This window comes from Somniosus microcephalus, chromosome 22, assembly GCF_052327205.1.
Source record: "Somniosus microcephalus isolate GS21.2 chromosome 22, FLI_Smic_1.0, whole genome shotgun sequence".
In the NCBI taxonomy this organism is placed as follows: Eukaryota; Metazoa; Chordata; class Chondrichthyes; order Squaliformes; family Somniosidae; genus Somniosus; species Somniosus microcephalus.
The window spans coordinates 59,995,051-60,013,619 of record NC_141008.1 but is presented as its reverse complement, the minus strand read 5'-3'; the positions used below and the strand labels follow the sequence as shown (position 1 = coordinate 60,013,619).

Here is an 18,569-nt window from a genome sequence, read left to right as displayed (position 1 = left end):
CTATCGATCCCACCTTCCTTAAAGGTCCAAAAAGGACCTAAAGGTGTGGCTTCAACTACATCCGTAGAATTGAACAATGGTTGTCCAGCATTCAGCATTCATGGCCTGTTTGGTGAGCATTACCTGCTGTCCAGAGCAGACTCGGAGAATGAAGACACGTTTCCGTCCGAGAGTGGCAGCCTTCGCTGAAGAAGCAGAACTGTGCAGGAAATTTGAAAAGAAAACTGCAAATGCTGGCACAAGAGATAAAAGAACGACCACCGGACGTCCCAAAACACTTTACAGCCAATGAAGTACTTTTCAAAGTGCAGTCACTGTTGTAATGTGGGAAACGCAGCAGCCAATTTGCGCACAGCAAGCTCCCACAAACAGCAATGTGATAATGACCAGATAATCTGCTTTTAGTGATGTTGATTTGAGGGATAAATATTGGCCAGGACACCGGGGATAACTCCCCTGCTCTTCTTCGAAATAGTGCCACGGGATCTTTTACGTCCACCTTAGAGGGCAGACGGGGGCCTCGGTTTAACGTCTCATCCGAAAGACGGCACTTCCGACAGTGCAGCGCTCCCTCAGCACTGCACTGGAGTGTCAGCTTTTATGTGCTCAAGTCTCTGGAGTGGGACTTGAACCCACAACCTTCTGACGCCGAGGCAAGTGTGCTACCCACTGAGCCATGGCTGACACTGGAAATCAGAAGAAAAGCCAGAAAATGCTGCAAATGCACAACAGAACCATCATCAGCATCTATAAAAAGAGCAAAAACTGGTCAACCTTTCAGGTGGAGATCTTCCATCAGAACTGCTGTGCGTTTGAGGCAATTTCTGTTTTAGTTTCAGAATTGTGCAATAGTACCAACCCACGGGTGATCTATTTATAAAGCCGCACAGACAGCAGTATAGGTCAAAGGGTAGAGGTGAAAGGGCAAACAAGCCACATGGTTTGGGATAACAATCCTGACTGGGGAAAAAATAGAATTGATAATAAATTGTGTGTAAGTGCACTGCCTGGCGTGGTACAGGAAGGCCCCCGGTTCAGTTTCTGACGTGTGCCAAGCTAGCTGATCTGAGCCAGGGCAGCAAAGGCAGGAAAATAGAGTTGAGGTGCAGATCAGCCATGATCTAATTGAATGGTGGAGCAGGCCCGAGGCACTGAATAGCCTACTCCTGTGGGAGCACTGCAATTGGTGTCAGTGCCTTTGAGCTAGTGAGGGGAGAACAATCAGCCAGGGTTACCATTCCCAATTGTCATCCCGAGACCCACGCTGGTTAACTATAGGATAGAAACATAGAAAAATAGGAGCAGGAGCAGGCCATTCGGCCCCTCGAGCCTGCTCCACCATTCAATATGATCATGGCTGATCCTCTATCTCAATACCATATTCCCATACCTCTTGATGCTTTTTGTGTCTGGAAATCTATCCATCTCCTTCTTAAATATATTCAGCGACTTGGCCTCCACAGCCTTCTGTGGTAGAGAATTCCACAGGTTCACCACCCTCTGAGTGAAGACATTTCTCCTCATCTCAGTCCTAAATGTCATAACCTATATCCTGAGACTGTGACCCCTCGTTCTAGACCCCCCAGCCAGGGGAAACATCCTCCCTGCATCCAGCCTGTCTAGCCCTGTCAGAATTTTATACGTTTCAATGAGATCCCCTCTCATTCTTCTAAACTCTAGTGAATACAGGCCTAGTCGACCCAATCTCTCTTCATACGACAGTCCTGCCATCCCAGGAACCAGTCTGGTGAACCTTCGCTGCACTCCCTCTATGGCAAGTATATCCTTTCTTAGGTAAGGAGACCAAAACTGCACACAGTACTCCAGGTGTGGTCTCACCAAGGCCCTGTATAACTGTAGTAATCGGTAGACTGTAGGATCGGGCTTGGCTGTGATGCATCCACTAATCAAAACAGTCTGCCAAGAAAATCTCGATCAAGGGTCACACGTGGTGAATGATCATGAAGGTGAGGTACCAGAGGGCAACTTCAGCACAGGAGCGGAGGAGACTAGGGAAAAGAAGGCTTAGGGGAAAAGGAAGATTAAAGTGTTGAAGTGGGTGTGTGAAAGCTGCAACATGAGCTGCTGCTTTGTGTAGGCCTGTCAACAGCGCGTGTCTTTTTTTAAGGTGTTCATTATTTTAGGCTTTCCCTGCTACACCGTATTGTAAAAAAATGGGAGCAGACAGACACCCTGGTTTCAGGTGCCTGCTAGTGCTGCTCTATAACCAGCCCCACTAGGGAGGTGTGCAGGAACCCCCTCGGGTGACTCAGCGTTCAGTTTTGCCTTGGATTATTTGGGAAATGAGCAGCCTCGCCTGGCACTGGCACAACAGAAACCTAGACTGCTGGAAATGGTGGCGCCTCCACCCACCCAATGGCACTACCACCCCCTCCCACTCAATGGGGTCGATTTTCATTAAGCTGTCGGGAAGGAGGCGGGACTACAACTTTCGGGTTTTAGTCCCGCCTACATCGACGTCCGGCCAATCCACGCGATTTTCCCTTGATTGACCTTGTTGAGCCCTCCCAGCGGGCTCAGCAGGCCAATTAAGGGCCACCCGGCAACAGGTGATGCCACAGACTGAAATTTCATCTGTCAGGAGGTGTTGACAGATGAAATATCAGTGTTTCACAGCTGTTTGAAGCTGTCAAACACTGACAGTCTGACTTCTAACCTGAGTCCTTCTACACAGACTCAGTTAGAACTCTCACCGGCACTGAAAGCTGAAGGCTGTCACTTTTGACAGATCGCAGCCATTTTGCTTTCAGTGCCGGCTGAGTGATGGACTCCCGAAACCTAGAGGAAGGAAGGCTGTAAAGGTAAGTACAGGTAATTTAAACTTCTTTAGACACACCAAACACACTTACCTTTGCACTCATGCACCCATCACTCGCCTGAACACCGACATCGCGACCCCTCCAAGCCCTTCAACCCGACGGCCCGACTCCTCTAACCTGGCGTGGTTTGGAGCCGTCGGGAATCCCACACGACACCCCTCAAAATAGGGATTAGGCTAAAAACTGCCTGTTAACTACCTGTTAACAGGCAGTTAATTGGCACTAATCCCTTCCCGCCTCGGGTCGGCGGGTCCCAGTGCGGGGCGGGTACCGCCCCCTGTGAAACTTAAGTGGAGGCGGGTTTTGGGCGGGATGGTGTCGGGACCCCCGAATTCGGGATTTTTGCCCCCCTGCCCGCCTAAAAGCCCGCCTCACGGCACCCTGAAAATCTAGGCCAATGGCTCTGTCACCCCCTCCCACCCAATGGCGCCGTCACCCCCTCCCACCCAATGGCACTGTCACCCCCTCCCACCCAATGGCACTACCACCCCCTCCCACCAATGGCGCCGTCACCCCCTCCCACCAATGGTGCCGTCACCCCCCACCCACCCAATGGCTCCGTCACCCCCTCCCACCAATGGCTCCGTCACCCCCTCCCACCAATGGCTCCGTCACCCCCTCCCACCAATGGCTCCGTCACCCCCTCCCACCCAATGGCGCCGTCACCCCCTCCCACCCAATGGCGCCGTCACCCCTCCCACCAATGGCGCCGCCACCCCCTCCCACCAATGGCGCCGTCACCCCCTCCCACCCAATGGCGCCGTCACCCCCCTCCCACCCAATGGCGCCGTCACCCCCTCTCACCAATGGCGCCATCACCCCCTCCCACCCAATGGCACTGTCACCCCCCTCCCACCCAATGACGCTGTCACCCCCGCCCAATGGCTCTGTCACCTCCTTGTAAGTTTTGACTACATGCTGTTTTTAATCGCTCAGTGAGATATTTTACTAATATTACAGCGTTGGACTCGGCATCAGTAATTGTGGGCCCCATAATCTGATCCCCTCAGGATCACCTCCTTGCAAGTCCCGACTCCACATGGTTTTTTTACCCCACAGGGATGCATTTTACTGGCATCACAGTTTAGTACTTGGCAGGGCATTTCTTATTCCAAGTAATCGATTGTAACAGTATTTTTAATTCGGTGCACTGGGTAAAATATCCCACCTGGGATAATTCTTTAAGTGAGAAAGCTTTTTTATAATGAAGTTAGTCAGTAAATAGAAATAAATCTAAATAGCACTGCTAGCACACTGAAAAGGAAGATTGTAAGCAGCACTGATTCACAACACTGCTGTCGACCACGAAAAACACTCGACAGAGGATTGTGCATCAACAAACTTTTCATTTGTAAAATTTGACCACATTCCTCCTTAAGGATCAGGTTAACTGGTTGGTAATTCTGGGTATTTTATTAAAATTATAACGTGCAAAATCAGTGAGGACCCAAGTTTGCACTGTTCGTAACCAAATGGTGCACTCCCCTGATGGCCAAGTTGGTAAATGCAGTGGCCAATGGCGAGCTGAGCAATGTCAACCAAAAGTGCGCCCGCTTCAATTGCCAGTCTGTGGTGATCGCAGCCAAGGTGACATTCGGAACCCCTCCTCCCCTCCCCTGATCATTACCAACATCTACTGAAAAGTGACTGATGAGGTGAAGGCAAGAATGAGCCCCTGGAGATGCCCTCAGAGAATCACACAGCACAGAAACATTCGAACCTAGAAAAATAGGAGCAGGAGTAGGCCCTTCGAGCCTGCTCCGCCATTCAATATGATCATGGCTGATCCTCTATCTCAATACCATATTCCTGCTCTCTCCCCATACCCCTTGAGGCCTTTTGTGTCTAGAAATCTATCTATCTCCTTCTTAAATATATTCAGTGAGTTGGCCTCCACAGCCTTCTCTGGTAGAGAATTCCACAGGTTCACCACCCTCTGAGTGAAGAAATTTCTCCTCATCTCAGTCCTAAATGTCATAACCTGTATCCTGAGACTGTGACCCCTCGTTCTAACCCCCCCAGCCAGTCTGTCTAGCCCTGTCAGAATTTTATACGTTTCAATGCGATCCCCTCTCATTCTTCTAAACTCTAGTGAATACAGGCCTAGTCAACCCAATCTCTCCTTATACGACAGTCCTGCCATCCCAGGAATCAGTCTGGTGAACTTTCACTGCACTCCCTCTATGGTAAGTATATCCTTTCTTAGGTAAGGAGACCAAAACTGCACACAATACTCCAGGTGTGGTCTCACCAAGGCCCTGTATAACTGTAGTAAGACATTCTTGCTCCTTTACTCAAATCCTCTTGCAATGAAGGTCAACACACCATTTGCCTTCCTAACTGTTTGCTGCACCTGCATTTTTTTTTTTTATTCCTTTATGGGATGTGGGTGTCACTGGCAAGGCCAGCATTTATTGCCCATCAGGTGGTGGTGAGCTGACAACTGAGTGACTTGCTAGGCCATTTCAGAGGGCTGTTAAGAGTAAACCACATTGCTGTGGGTCTGGAGTCACATATAGGCCAGATTTCCTTCCCTAAAGGACATTAGTGAACCAGATGGGTTTTTACGACAATCCGATAGTTTCATGGTTACCATTGATACTAGTAATTATTCCAGATTTATTTAATTAACTGAATTTAAATTCCCCAGCTGCCGTGGTGGGATTTGAACTACGTCTCCGGATCATTAGTCCAGGCCTCTGAATTACTAGCCCAGTGACATGACCACTACACTACCATTCAGCCCATCATGCCCGTGCCAGCTCTTTAAAAGAGCTATCCAATTAGTCCCGCTCCCTTACCCCCCGCCCCCACTCTTTCCCCATAGCCCTGCACATTTCTGCTTGGATGAATACCCTACCACACTTTTGAGGAAAGGTGAGATCGGGAAGGTAGGGGATGTTCGTGGAAGCGTACAGGAGCATGACTTGGCCCCTTCCGGGGAGAACATTATAATGCCCATTTGTTTTTTGCTCTGCCATTATTGCACAGATTCGGGAGCTCGGAATACCAAAGAGCGTGCACAGGGTAAGAGCATTTCTGAAAACAGGTGCCTCGCTCACTACCTGAAAATAAAACATCGAACGTAGCAGATAGGTGGCTGGAAACATTTCACAGTGTTACATTTTTAACCCAAATTTTGCCCGCTTTAATACAGTAGTCATGTTCCCTCTGGATGGGTAGGCACTGTTGAGGAAGTGCCATTCACAGTGTGCGAGAGAATGGAGGGATTCTTATTTGAAATGTGAAAGGGTTAAATCTCGGCAGGACTTGGTAGGAATTTGTTAATAGGTTTCTGATGGAGATCCCCTAGTGTATTCATTGAGATTTTGATTCGCGGCTTGGCAGCCAATTAAATGTGACAGGGTAAATTATGAGGACAGGTTGCATAGTCTAGTCTTGTATCCCCTCGAGTATAGAAGATTAACAATGATCGAATTGGGGTGTTTAAGATGATCAAAGCAGTTGATAGGGTAGATAGAGAGACACTATTTCCTCTGATGGGGGAGTCCAGAACAAGGGGGCACAACGTTAAAATTAGAGCGAGGCCGTTCAGAGGTGAGGTCGGGAAGCACTTCTTCACACAAAGGGTAGTGGAAATCTGGAACTCTTTCCCCCCCACCCCTGGCCCCCCTCAACAACAGAAAAAGCTGTTGAGGCTGGGGATCAATTGAAAATTTCAAAACTGAGATTGCTAGATGTGTTAGGCAAGGGTGTTGAGGGTTGTGGAACCGAGGCGGGTAGATGGAGTTAAGATACAGATCAGCCACGATCTAACTGAATGGTAGAACAGGCTCGAGGGGCTGAATGGCCTCCTCGTATTAGATTTAAAAAATGGCAAAATATCAGAAATGCACAGCAGGCGAGTTGGCATCTGAAGGAGTGACCATCATCAGAACTGGATGGATCAGGCCGGAGGAAGTCATTTATGGGACTGACCAAAACAAAGAGGCAAGGGGCGGACAACAGGTAGAGCTGAAGAGATCAGATGTGCCAAATCCTTTCACGGGCCTTCCGTTTTATTTCACAAATGTAGCCTGATTGTCTATGTGTGGGCGAAAATGTAAATGATTATATAAGTTACCAGAGGCAACACTCAATGCAGAGATAAGTCACACTTGCTCTGATTATAAAATTATAAATTATGGCAAGTGTTACTCAGCTCTGCGTTGAGAGTGCCTCTGGCAAGGCCATTTATAGTTTGCTAATCCCGGGAAATAAACAACATTAATACAAGGAACACTTCTTTGTTTTTGAATTCAAAGGACACTGCAGTTAACTGTGCATGTGTCTGGTTAGAGAACATCATTTTGGAGATGCTATAATTTATGATTTTACAATCGGAGCATTTCCAAAATAAGCATCATTTAATTCACAGAGTCCTTTTGAATTCAAAAAGAACTGTTCTTTTTGTAAATGTTTTGTTTCAGGGGAGCAGCAGTGATGCTGTACTGGAGCTCAGTGGGTTGAAGATGCTGGTTTGTTATTTGTGCAACAACAGAGGGGGGAGGATTTATTGCCGTGTCCTTCGGGTCTCTGAATGTGTGACTGTGTTCCACATCATTGTCTGTCCTGGTCATTAATCTGTCCTTTCCTCCGGGCCCAGACTGTTTACTCGGTCGCCATGGAGACCTCATCTCTGGAGCGGCAGCTGCAGAGTGTTCAGCGCAACATCGCCTTCTTAAAGGGGGAGCACATGGACCTGCTGCACGGGCTGCACATGGAGATCCTGCAACTGCAGAAACGCTGCACCGGTGAGTTTCTGCCGCAGTCCTCAGCCGAGGGCGGGGGGAAAGGGGTTGCCAATTTCTGGACAAGCCCAAACGCAGACGGGGCGGGAAGGGGGGCAAAGTCACGGCTTCGAGTTCCGAGTTTCGCTTTGCTTTTTGAGGCCAAGAGTGGAATTGCTCTCTCGGATGAGATCTCATTTTAAAATGATTAGCTGATTCCCCCCCACCCGTGGTGTTGCTCACGAGTAGTCTGGAGCACAGGTCGGGTTTTCTCAAGGTCAGTCAAAAATAAAACACAGGAAATAACTGGCTATATTCAGTCTGCAGACTTTGTTTTCAGAATGTTCATTTGTAATTTGCTGGTGTTTAATACAAAGTGGGATGGATGATTTATCTCTGTCGATGTCAGTATTGAGATATATATATATATACACACACACATATCTCTATGTAGATGTAGAAATATATATGATAAATCCAGATGTGTCCAAGCTTTTGGTTTTGGGAGCCATGGTAGTGTTAGTATTTTCATGGACAGTATATAAATTACAATACAATGTACTGTTGTGTTTTGTTGCCGCCTTTGTTGGGTTCACCCTGTTGTCTCAGTGTCACTCTAGGATTATGTCCTTCCATTCACCCATCCAGTACAAGAAGGAACTGTCCACTGTCATTGAAGAAGGATCCATCACTTGTGCTTTTTCCATCCCCTGCACTTCTGTTATGAAGGCAGTCTAGTGTACCATAATAGCCACAGTCACTTACACACTTAGCTTTCACCGGAAAATTGCTGGAACAGATCCATTTATGCCACAGCACTGCAAAACATCGAGGCTGCCGATAACTGCTTGTCCTTTAGTTTCTAACCTCAGTTAGTCTTTAATCTATTGCGAACTGGCGTCAGGTCCTTGGACTGAGGGTGGCTGGGAGGCTGAGGCAGATGTTAGTTTGAGGGAATCACTAAATGAAACTTCTCGCAGATGAGGTGAAACTCTCCGGAGAAACTTGACATGTTCAGCCTTGGCAGGAGGTGAGTGAGAAGTGATCTTATAGGAGGTTTGTAACAGGGAAGTGGGGAACTGATTTTAAATTCCGAGAGTAGGACAAGTGGACACGGGTTCAAACTGGTAAAAGGCAAATTTAGGACCGACATCAGGAAATGTTTCTCAACACACGAGTGATCTACACATGGAATGGACTCCTCCTTAGAGCAGCGGAGGCAAACACCTTGGAGCCAAGCTCAACACCATCCAGGACAAAGCAGCCCATCCACCACCTTAAACATCCACTCCCTCCACCACTGGCGTACCGTGGCTGCAGTGTGGACCATCTACAAGATGCACTGCAGCAACTCGCCAAAGCTTCTTTGGCAGCACCTCCCAAACCCATGACCTCTACCACCTAGAAGGACAAGGGCAGCAGGCGCATGGGAACACCACCACCTCCAAGTTCCCCTCCAAGTCACACACCATCCTGACTTGGAAATATATCGCCGATCCTTCATCGTCGCTGGGTCAAAATCCTGGAACTCCCTCCCTAACAGCACTGTGGAAGTACCTTCACCACACGGACTGCAGAGGTTCAAGAGGGCGGCTCACCGCCACCTTCTCGAGGGCAATTAGGGATGAGCAATAAATGCTGGCCTTGCCAGCGACGTCCACATCCCATGAACACTTTTTTTTAAATTAAGAAGCAATTGGTTGCTGCATTGGGGGGGTGGTGGGAGAACGTTAAGATCATTCTGGATGGAACATAGGAACAGGAGGAGGCCATTCAGCCCCTTGAGCCTGTTCAATGCCATTCAATGAGATCATGGCTGATCTGTGACATAACTCCAAATACCCGCCTTTGCCCCATATCCCTTAATACATTTGGTTAACAAATCTATCAATCTCAAATTTAAAATTAACAATTGACGTAGCATTAACTGCTGTTTGCGGAAGAGAGTTCCAAAGTTCTACCACCTTTTGTGTGTAAAAGTGTTTCCTAACTTCACCCCTGAAAGATGTGAAAAAAAAAAGGTCCGAGTCTCCCCAACCAGTGGAACTAGTTTCTCACTATCTGTAAAGTCCGCGCCTCAATAATACACGGACTTCGGGAGAACAGTTTAACAGGTACTTTACTGAACAGGAGGCAGCGTCAGACTGAAAATACAGAAGCCTGCTAGGGCCTTTTATACAGGGGTGGTCACTGCCGGTACTGCAGCCCAAGACCAGTTATTCCCTTAAAGGTACATACACAACAATTCCTCCCCTTTTAGATAAACAGTACATAACATTCATTTAACAACTAAATAATAACTAATTACAATTACAATTTTCTCAGTAATATATACATCAACTGAAATAGTCATTTATAAATTCAGTCTTTGAGGAGGCTTCCTGATCCGGACTGGATAGCACCTTTCTCGAGTATCCTGTTCTGGCGGTGGAGTCAATTCTGGCTCATGGTCATTGGTTGGTTCGTCAGCTTCCAATACCCCTGCTTCTGAGGTAGACGCAATCTGTACTTCGGGCTCATTACCAGGTGCACATGCTTGTGGTACAGGTTTGGCTTGTTCCTGTGACTCTAGAATCTGGTCAGCATGGCGTCTCACGATGCTCTCTCCAACGTCCACTGTGTACATTAGTGGTCCCTGCTGTGTGCATATCGTTCCTGGCTGCCATTTTTCTGTTCGGTAGTCGCGGGCCAAGACTGGTTGCCCTATCTTGAAGCTCCTGGTTGGCTTCTCATTTATGTGCTGGAACTGCTTATCCTCAACATCTCGTCTTATGTTTGGTTTGAGCAAATCCAAGCGACATCTTAGTCTCCGGTTGAAGAACAGTACGGCTGGAGTTTGGTTGGTTACTGCATGTGTCGCATTCCGGTAAGCAAACAAGAAGTTATCCATCTTGTGTTGCAGTGGTATGTTGTCATTATACATTGCCTTTATGGCCTTTTTAAAGGTCTGAACAAACCTCTCAGCCAATCCATTTGTGGCTGGATGATATGGGGCAGATGTGTAATGTTTCACCCCATTATTCTTCAGGAACCTCCGGAAATCCTCAGACACAAACTGTGGTCCATTGTCGGAACAAATCTGTTCTGGCAACCCATTCCTGGCGAAGATGGTCCTAAGGACTGCAATAGTTTACTCCGTGGTGGTGGAGGACATTTTAATGACCTCTGGCCATTTCGAATGGGCGTCCACAGCAATTAGAAACATTGAGTCCATAAATGGACCAGCGAAATCAATGTGTACCCGTTGCCATGGAGACGAGGGCCACTCCCATGGATGTAGCAGGGCCTGTGGTGGAGCGTTTTGGACCTTCTGGCATCCTGTGCATCTCTTGGTCATATCCTTGATTTCTTTATCGATTCCCGGCCACCACACAAACGCCCTGGCTAGGCTCTTCATTTTTACCCCTCCCAGATGACCCTCGTGAAGCTCATTGAGTACTCTATCTCTCAACTTGGGTGGAATTACCACTCGGGATCCACACATCAAGGTTCCCCGGCACACTGACAGCTGTTCTCTCCTTGGCGAGAATGCTGGCAACAGTGAGTCGCCATATGCTGGCCATCCCTTCACCGTCAAATCATAGACCCGAGAGAGTGTCGGGTCATTTCGGGTTTCCTTCTCAATACTTGCATTTGTAACAGGCAGACATTCGACTATGGTCGCATGGAATATCTCCGCAGGGTCCACTGCACGTGCTTCTTCCGCCGTAGGCAACGGTAGGCGCGACAGCCCATCAGCGTTTCCATGTTGTTTCGTACCTTTGTACTCTATGTCATACTGATGTGCCCCTAGAAAAAGTGACCATCTTTGCAGCCGTTGCGCCGTCATCACCGGAACGCCCTTCTTTGGGTTAAAAATTGAGACCAGGGGTTGATGATCAGTCAGTAGGGTGAATTTCTGCCCGTGCAGATAGTGATTGAACTTCTTCACCCCCCACACCAGGCTGAGGGCCTCCCTGTCAATCTGGGCGTAGTTACGCTCGGCTGAGGTTAGCAAGCGCGATGCAAAGGCTATTGGCCTCTCTGAACCGTCACGGAATTTGTGTGACAGCACCGCTCCAATACCGTAAGGTGACGCATCACATGCCAACCGAATCGGTAGTGTTGGGTTGTAGTGGGCCAATACTTCTTTTGAAGTGATTAGACATTTACATTCCTGAAAGGCACGCTTACACTCATCACTCCATTTCCATGTTACACTAGTTTGAAGCAGGGCATTCAGTGGGTGCAGAATTGTAGATAAATTCGGCAAGAACTTATGGTAGTAATTCACCAACCCGAGGAACGACATCAGTTGCGACACATTTTCCGGTGCTGGAGCCTTGACTACAGCCTCAATCTTTATGGTTGCCTTTACTCCTTTTAGAGTCCCAAGTCCTTGTTGGAACACCTCTTCCGCGTCAGATAGAATTTGTGACAGACGTCCAGGTGCGACGTCATCATCTTTTTTGTCAGTCACAGTTAGTGCCAAAATGGAATGCCAATCCAATTGTAGTTTTCGGATCCATTCACGTCCCAACAATGGTGGTCCTCCATCTCATAGTATATACATGTATAGTTTCTGTGTTTCCTTTCCGTTCTATTCAACTGGCACCCTTATTTTTCCTCTGGGGTAGACCTTTTGCCCCGTGTATGTCTTCAATACAATGGACGTGTCCTTTAAGGGTATGTGTGAGAATAGCCGCTCATAGTCTCGTCGATTCATGACAGTTAGGGCTGATCCTGTGTCCAATTCCATCTTTACTGGGGACCCTGCTATCATGAGGGTGACCCAAATGGTTCGGTGATCTTCCTTTGCGATCACGTTGTGTAACTTTAAGCAACTTAGTCGCCTGCTCCCGGAGTCCTTATCACTCTCCTGATCTTCTGAACTACTATCTGTCAGTTTCTTTACTTTCCTGTACTGTTCCTTAGTAGTTCTTGTCGTGTTGGTCTTCTTTCCCGACCTGCAGACTCTTGCTATATGTCCCATTTTCCCGCATTGCCTGCATATTTTGTCTTTAAACCAGCAGTCCTTCTGCTCATGGGTTGTTCTGCCGCAGCGATAGCACTTTTCGGCTCCATACGCCATTTCGTTAGCGCTGTATTCTTGTGGTTTCTGTTGTATTTCCGCAGCTCCCTGTGCTGCTGCTTCGTAGGATACTGCCACGCTGAAAGCCTGTTCTAGCGTCAGGTCCTTTTTTGAAAGTAGTCGTTTCTGGGTTCCTTCACTCTGGAGCCCGCAGACAAACTTATCCCGTAAGGTGTCTGCCAGTCCTGCTCCGAACTGGCAGTGCTTCGATAACTTGCGTAGTTGCGTAAGATAGTCAGCATTGCTCTCATCTTTGTACTGGTTTCTTTTATGGAACTTGAATCTTTCTGCTATCAGCAGTGGTGTAGGGCTTCGGTGTTCCTGTAAGATATGAACAATCTCCTCAAAACTTTTCTCCATTGGTTTAGCTGGGGTAATTAAATTCCGCAATAGGCTGTACGTACTCACACCCATCAGATTTAATAATACTGACGCCCTCTTTCCATCAGCCACCTCATTTGCCTTGCAGTACACTTCAATTCTTTCCACATACGTGGTCCAGTCTTCTACCTCATTGTCGAAAGCAGTGATACTGCCACTTTTCGGCATCTTGGGCGATTTAAAATGGCGCCTCCCGCGCTTTTGCTTCTTCCCCAATGGAATAAAATGGCGCCTCCCGCGCTTTTCCTTCTTCCCCAACGGGATAAAATGGCACCTCCCGCGCTTTTGCTTCTTCCCCTTACTGCCATGCTGCTCCTAGCGTTCTACAGGGTAATGGCGGCGACCCGCAGCTTCGGCGCGTCTCGCTTTCCTTCCCCCCCCGTTTAGTTTCTCTCCGCTGTCCTGTTCTTGAGCACCGACCGCGCCCTGTGCGCTCCACCCTCTCTTGTTTTCTTTTCCTGGCGACGCTGCGCGGCCCGTTTTGTAGAGCCGCTCGATCGAGCTTGAGCCCACCGCAGTCCGGAAGGGTCAGCGCGCTACCTGCTACCAGCACGATTCGCTGGAACCACAGTCTCTCCCACAATTCTCCGAACACCGATGGATTCTTTGGGCGGTTGCCCTCGGTCGACGCCCGTTGCTCAGACTACGACCTTCCAGGACCTTCCTTTCAGGCGAGATCCCCGTGAGATGATGCCACACTGCAGGTGAGTTCGAACTTACTCGTCGCCACTGTAAAGTCCGCGCCTCAATAATACACGGACTTCGGGAGAACAGTTTAACAGGTACTTTACTGAACAGGAGGCAGCGTCAGACTGAAAATACAGAAGCCTGCTAGGGCCTTTTATACAGGGGTGGGTACTGCAGTCCAAGACCAGTTATTCCCTTAAAGGTACATACACAACACTATCTACTGTATCAGTTCCCCTTAAAATGTTGAAAACTTTGATCAAATCACAACTTAACCGTCTAAATTCCAGGGAATGCAACGCTAGTTTGTGTAATCACCCCTTGTAATTTAACCTAGAAATAGTAGATGCATTGCTGATCATCTTCCAACATTCGATGGAATCTGGAACAGTACCCATGGATTGGAGGGTAGCTAATGTTACCCCACTATTCAAAAAAGGTGGTAGAGAGAAAACGGGGAATTACAGACCGGTAAGCCTGACATCGGTAGTGGGGGAAATACTGGAGTCATTACAAAAGATGTAATAGCGGATCACTTGGAAAACAGTGACCGGATCGGACAAAGTCAACATGGATTTACAAAAGGTAAATCGTGCTTGACTAATCTACTGGAATTTTTTGAGGATGTAACTAGTAAAATAGATAAGGGAGAACCAGTGGATGTGGTGTATTTGGACTTTCAGAAGGCTTTCGATAAGGTCCCACATAAGAGATTAGCGTGTAAAGTTAAGGCACATGGGATTGGGGGCAAGGTATTGACTTGGATAGAGAACTGGTTGGCAGATAGAAAGCAAAGAGTTGGAATAAACGGGTCTTTTTCCGAGTGGCAGGCAGTGACTAGTGGGGTACCGCAGGGATCGGTCCTTGGATCCCAGCTATTCACAATAATATATTAATGATCTAGACAAGGGAACTAGATGTAATATCTCCAAATTTGCAGATGACACAAAGCTGGGTGGATGTGTGTGCTGTGAGGAGGATGCCGAGAAACTACAGGATGATTTGGACAGGTTGGGTGATTGGGCAGAAGCATGGCAGATGCAATATAACATGGATAAATGTGAGGTTATCCACTTTGGTGTCAAAAACAGGAAGGCAGATTATTATCTGAATGGCAATAGATTGAGAGAAGGGGAAGTGCAACGAGACCTGGGTGTCCTTGTGCACCAGTCGCTGAAGGTAAGCATGCAGGTGCAGCAGGCGGTTAAGAAGGCAAATGGTATGCTGGCCTTCATAGCGAGAGGGTTTGAGTACAGGAACAAGGATGTCTTGCTACAGTTGTACAGGGCCTTGGTGAGACCACATCTTGAGTATTGTGTGCAGTTTTGGTCGCCTTATCTGAGGAAGGATATTCTTACCATGGAAGGATTTCAGCGAAGATTCACCAGGCTGATACCTGGGATGGCAGGAATGACGTATGAGGAGAGATTGGGTCGATTGGGCTTGTACTCGCTGGAGTTTAGAAGAATGAGAGGGGATCTTATTGAAACTTATAAAATTCTGGCAGGACTGGACAGACTAGATGCAGGGAGGATGTTCCTGATGGTCGGGGAATCCAGAACCAGGGGTCACAGTCTAAGGATAAGGGGTAGGCCTTTTAGGACAGAAATGAGGAGGAATTTCTTCACCCAGAGAGTGGTGAACCTGTGGAATTCTCTACCACAGAAGGCAGTAGAGGCCAATTCATTAAATATATTCAAGAAGGAGATGGATATATTTCTTAAGGCTAAAGGGATCAAGGGATATGGGGAGAAAGCAGGGACAGGGTACTGAATTTGGATGATCAGCCATGATCGCATTGAATGGCGGAGCAGGCTCGAGGGGCCGAATGGCCTACTCCTGCTCCTATCTTCTATGTTTCTAACCCTTAAAGTCCAGGTATCACTCTGGTAAATCCAAAGATGGGCTGAATGGCCTTCCTCATCCACAACCATCCTGTGATTTTTCAGATACTGACTGACCGGTTATGCACTTTCAGCTGTTTTTGCTCAAACATCCATCATGCTTGATTCCATGTGGCAGAGACCTGCGAACCTTCTTCAAGTTCAATCCCACAGACCCAACGTAGGGCTCCCATTCAAAACATTAACCTGTACTTCTCCTTCAGACGCTGACTAATTCAGCGCGCATTTCCAGCACGTCCCATTTTTATTTCAGATTACTAGCATTTTCGTTACATTCTCATGTAGGATTAGCATTGCGTTGCGTCACATCCAAAACAAAAATGAGCCTTTGGGCCTGATTCACCATTGGCATTGGATGAAAACGGTTCCCTGTGGTTCTCTCATCTTGAAGTGACCCTTTGAGCAACATCACACAGGCTCTGACTGTCACTGAATAAGCACTGCATCTAACTTTATCATCGTCAGTCTGGTCTGGCCTTGCACTGAGAGCATTTGTAGCTGTACAGAAACTCTTTATTATTATGATCTCATCCAGCTCGCCGACACTTCATCCCTGCTGAAACTGTATCATTAGAGGGCAGGGGAAGAGGAGACTGCCTGTCTGGCTGGGCTGCCATTAGCCTACTTCATTGATCGCTCAGCCTCTTTGCAGCGGGTCGTGGGTGAACGCTGGAACCGAATTAACTGCTTAGTACGAGGCCTGTGCCAGGCCTGAAATGCGGTTAGCTCACGGGGGGGAAAGTGATACCACCCACTAAAAGCAGGGAGAGATCAGGCTCTTGGTTTCTGGTCCGGCTCCGGTACCATGGACAGCGAGACCGAGACGTGGATCAGGCATTAGTTACTCACCAGAGTGAAGGAAGCAAAGGGTGGTCAAGCAGAACCAGATTGCAGCGGATGTGGCAAGCCAGTAGGGGGTATTGAGCAAGTTGTGGCAGGGTCTGTGCTGGGACACGTCCTGTTCATGCGACACATAAATGACCTGGAAGGAATCCTAATCCGTGTAGGGCAGTTACATTTGGCAGAAGGCACCAAGCTCGGGGGAGGGAGGAGCAAAGTAGACTGAGAGGAGGCAGCCCAGATTTGAGCCAGGAGTACTCCACAGGAATGTTCCCTGTAATCTTGTTTGGCATCACGTGGCCCCTTTAAGGGGCTGCGTGGGTCATTCAAAAAATAAGACACAAGATGTAGGAGCAGGTCATTTGGCCCCTCGAGCCTGCTCCGCCATTCAATAAGATCATGGCTGATCTGATCTTGGCCCGCTCCCCATAACCCTCGACTCCCTTACCTTTCAAAAATCTGTCTATCTCCACCTTAATTATATTCAATGACCCAGCCTCCACAGCTCTCTGGGGAAGAGAATTCCAAAGATTCACAACCCTCTGAGAGAAGAATTTGCTCCTCATTTCCATTTTAAATGGGTGCCCCCTTATTCTGAAATTATACCCCCTAGTTCTAGATTCCCCCACGAGGGGAAACATCCTCTCTGCATCTACCCTGTCAAGCCCCTTCAGAATCTTATATATTTCAATAAGGTCCCCTCTCATTCTTCTAAACTCCAGTGAGTATAGGCCCAATCTGCTCAACCTTTCTTCATAAGACAACCCCTTCATCTCCAGAATCAACCTCGTGAACCTTCTCTGAACTGCCTCCAATGCAAGTATATCCCTCCTTAAATAAGGAGACCAAAACTGTACACAGTACTCCAGGTGCGGTCTCACCAGCGCCCTGTAAAGTTGCATCAAAGCTTCCCTACTTTTATACTCCATACCCCTTGCAATAAAGGCCAACATTCCATTAGCCTTCCTAATTACTTGCTGTACCTGCATGCTAAGTTTTTGTGATTCATGTACAAGGACCCCCAGATCCCTCTGTACTTCAGCATTTTGTAATCTCACCCCATTTAAATAATAATTTGCTTTTTTACTTTTCCTACCAAAGTGCATAACCTCGCATTTTCCCACATTATACTCCATCTGCCAGATTTTTGCCCACTCACTTAGCCTATCTATATCCCTTTGGAGATTCTTTGCATCCTCCATACACAATTTGCTTTCCCACCTATCTTTGTATCATCAGCAAATTTGGCTACATTACACTCAGTCCCTTCATCCAAGTCATTAATATAGATTGTAAATAGTTGAGGCCCCAGCACTGATCCCTGCGGCACCCCACAAGTAACAGTTTGCCAACCTGAAAGTGACCCATTTATCCCGACTCTCTGTTTTCTATTAGTTAGCCAATCCTCTGTCCATGCTAATATATTACCCCCAACCCTGTGAGCTCTTATCTTGTGCAGTAACCTTTTATGTGGCACCTTATCGAATGCCTTCTGGAAATCCAAATACACTACATCTACTGGTTCCCCTTTATCCACCCTGCTCGGTACTTCGCATGTGCGGTTTTTCTCATTTGAAAAGCCGGCAAGGTGGCTGCGCGGGGTCCCTGGAGCGCTGCTTACAGGGATCATTGCTCCACAGAGGTTGCGGCTGGGCTGACCCAGTGGCAAATGAAGTTCAATATGAACAAGTGCAAGTTACTAGATACGTGAAGTAAGAATAAGAGGTACATCTACTCCATGAGTAGAATAGAGCATTTCCAAGCAGGAAGTTGAAAGGGACCTGGGATGATAGCTGAATTCACTGGATCAATGTGAGACAGCAGTTTAAGCAAAAAGTAACAAGGATGCTGGGTTTTGCGGCCAAATCAATGGAGTTCAAATCCCCCCTCCCCGGCCCCCGAGTCCTGCTGAACTGGCACCTATATACAGGCAGAACTGGAGTATTCCGTACAGTTCTAGTCACCGTGACATAAGGCAGCCATCCATGTCTAAGAGTCAATGCCGAGGACGTGGATAAGGCTGATCCCCAGCCTCGGACAGAAGAGCTCTTCAGGCTTGAAAACAAGACATTTCAAGGTGACTTTTTTAAAGAGATAATTGGGAGCGAGAAAGCAA

At 47.7% G+C, this 18,569-nt stretch overlaps 1 protein-coding gene across 3 annotated transcripts in view; it reads left to right on the top strand.

Moving 5' to 3' along the window:
- The window catches only part of ccdc92ba (coiled-coil domain containing 92Ba), a 90,081-nt gene that overhangs the window by 11,384 nt on the left and 60,128 nt on the right, over positions 1-18,569 (top strand). For 2 of the 3 annotated variants that reach the window (XM_085964876.1, XM_085964874.1), the window contains exon 2: positions 7,447-7,594. In XM_085964876.1, the coding sequence (XP_085821002.1) occupies positions 7,465-7,594 (130 nt within the window). In that variant the 5' untranslated portion in view covers positions 7,447-7,464. Of the gene's footprint in view, positions 1-5,831; positions 5,868-7,446; positions 7,595-18,569 lie in introns of all 3 variants that reach the window. The other variant, XM_085964875.1, reaches the window with a different exon arrangement.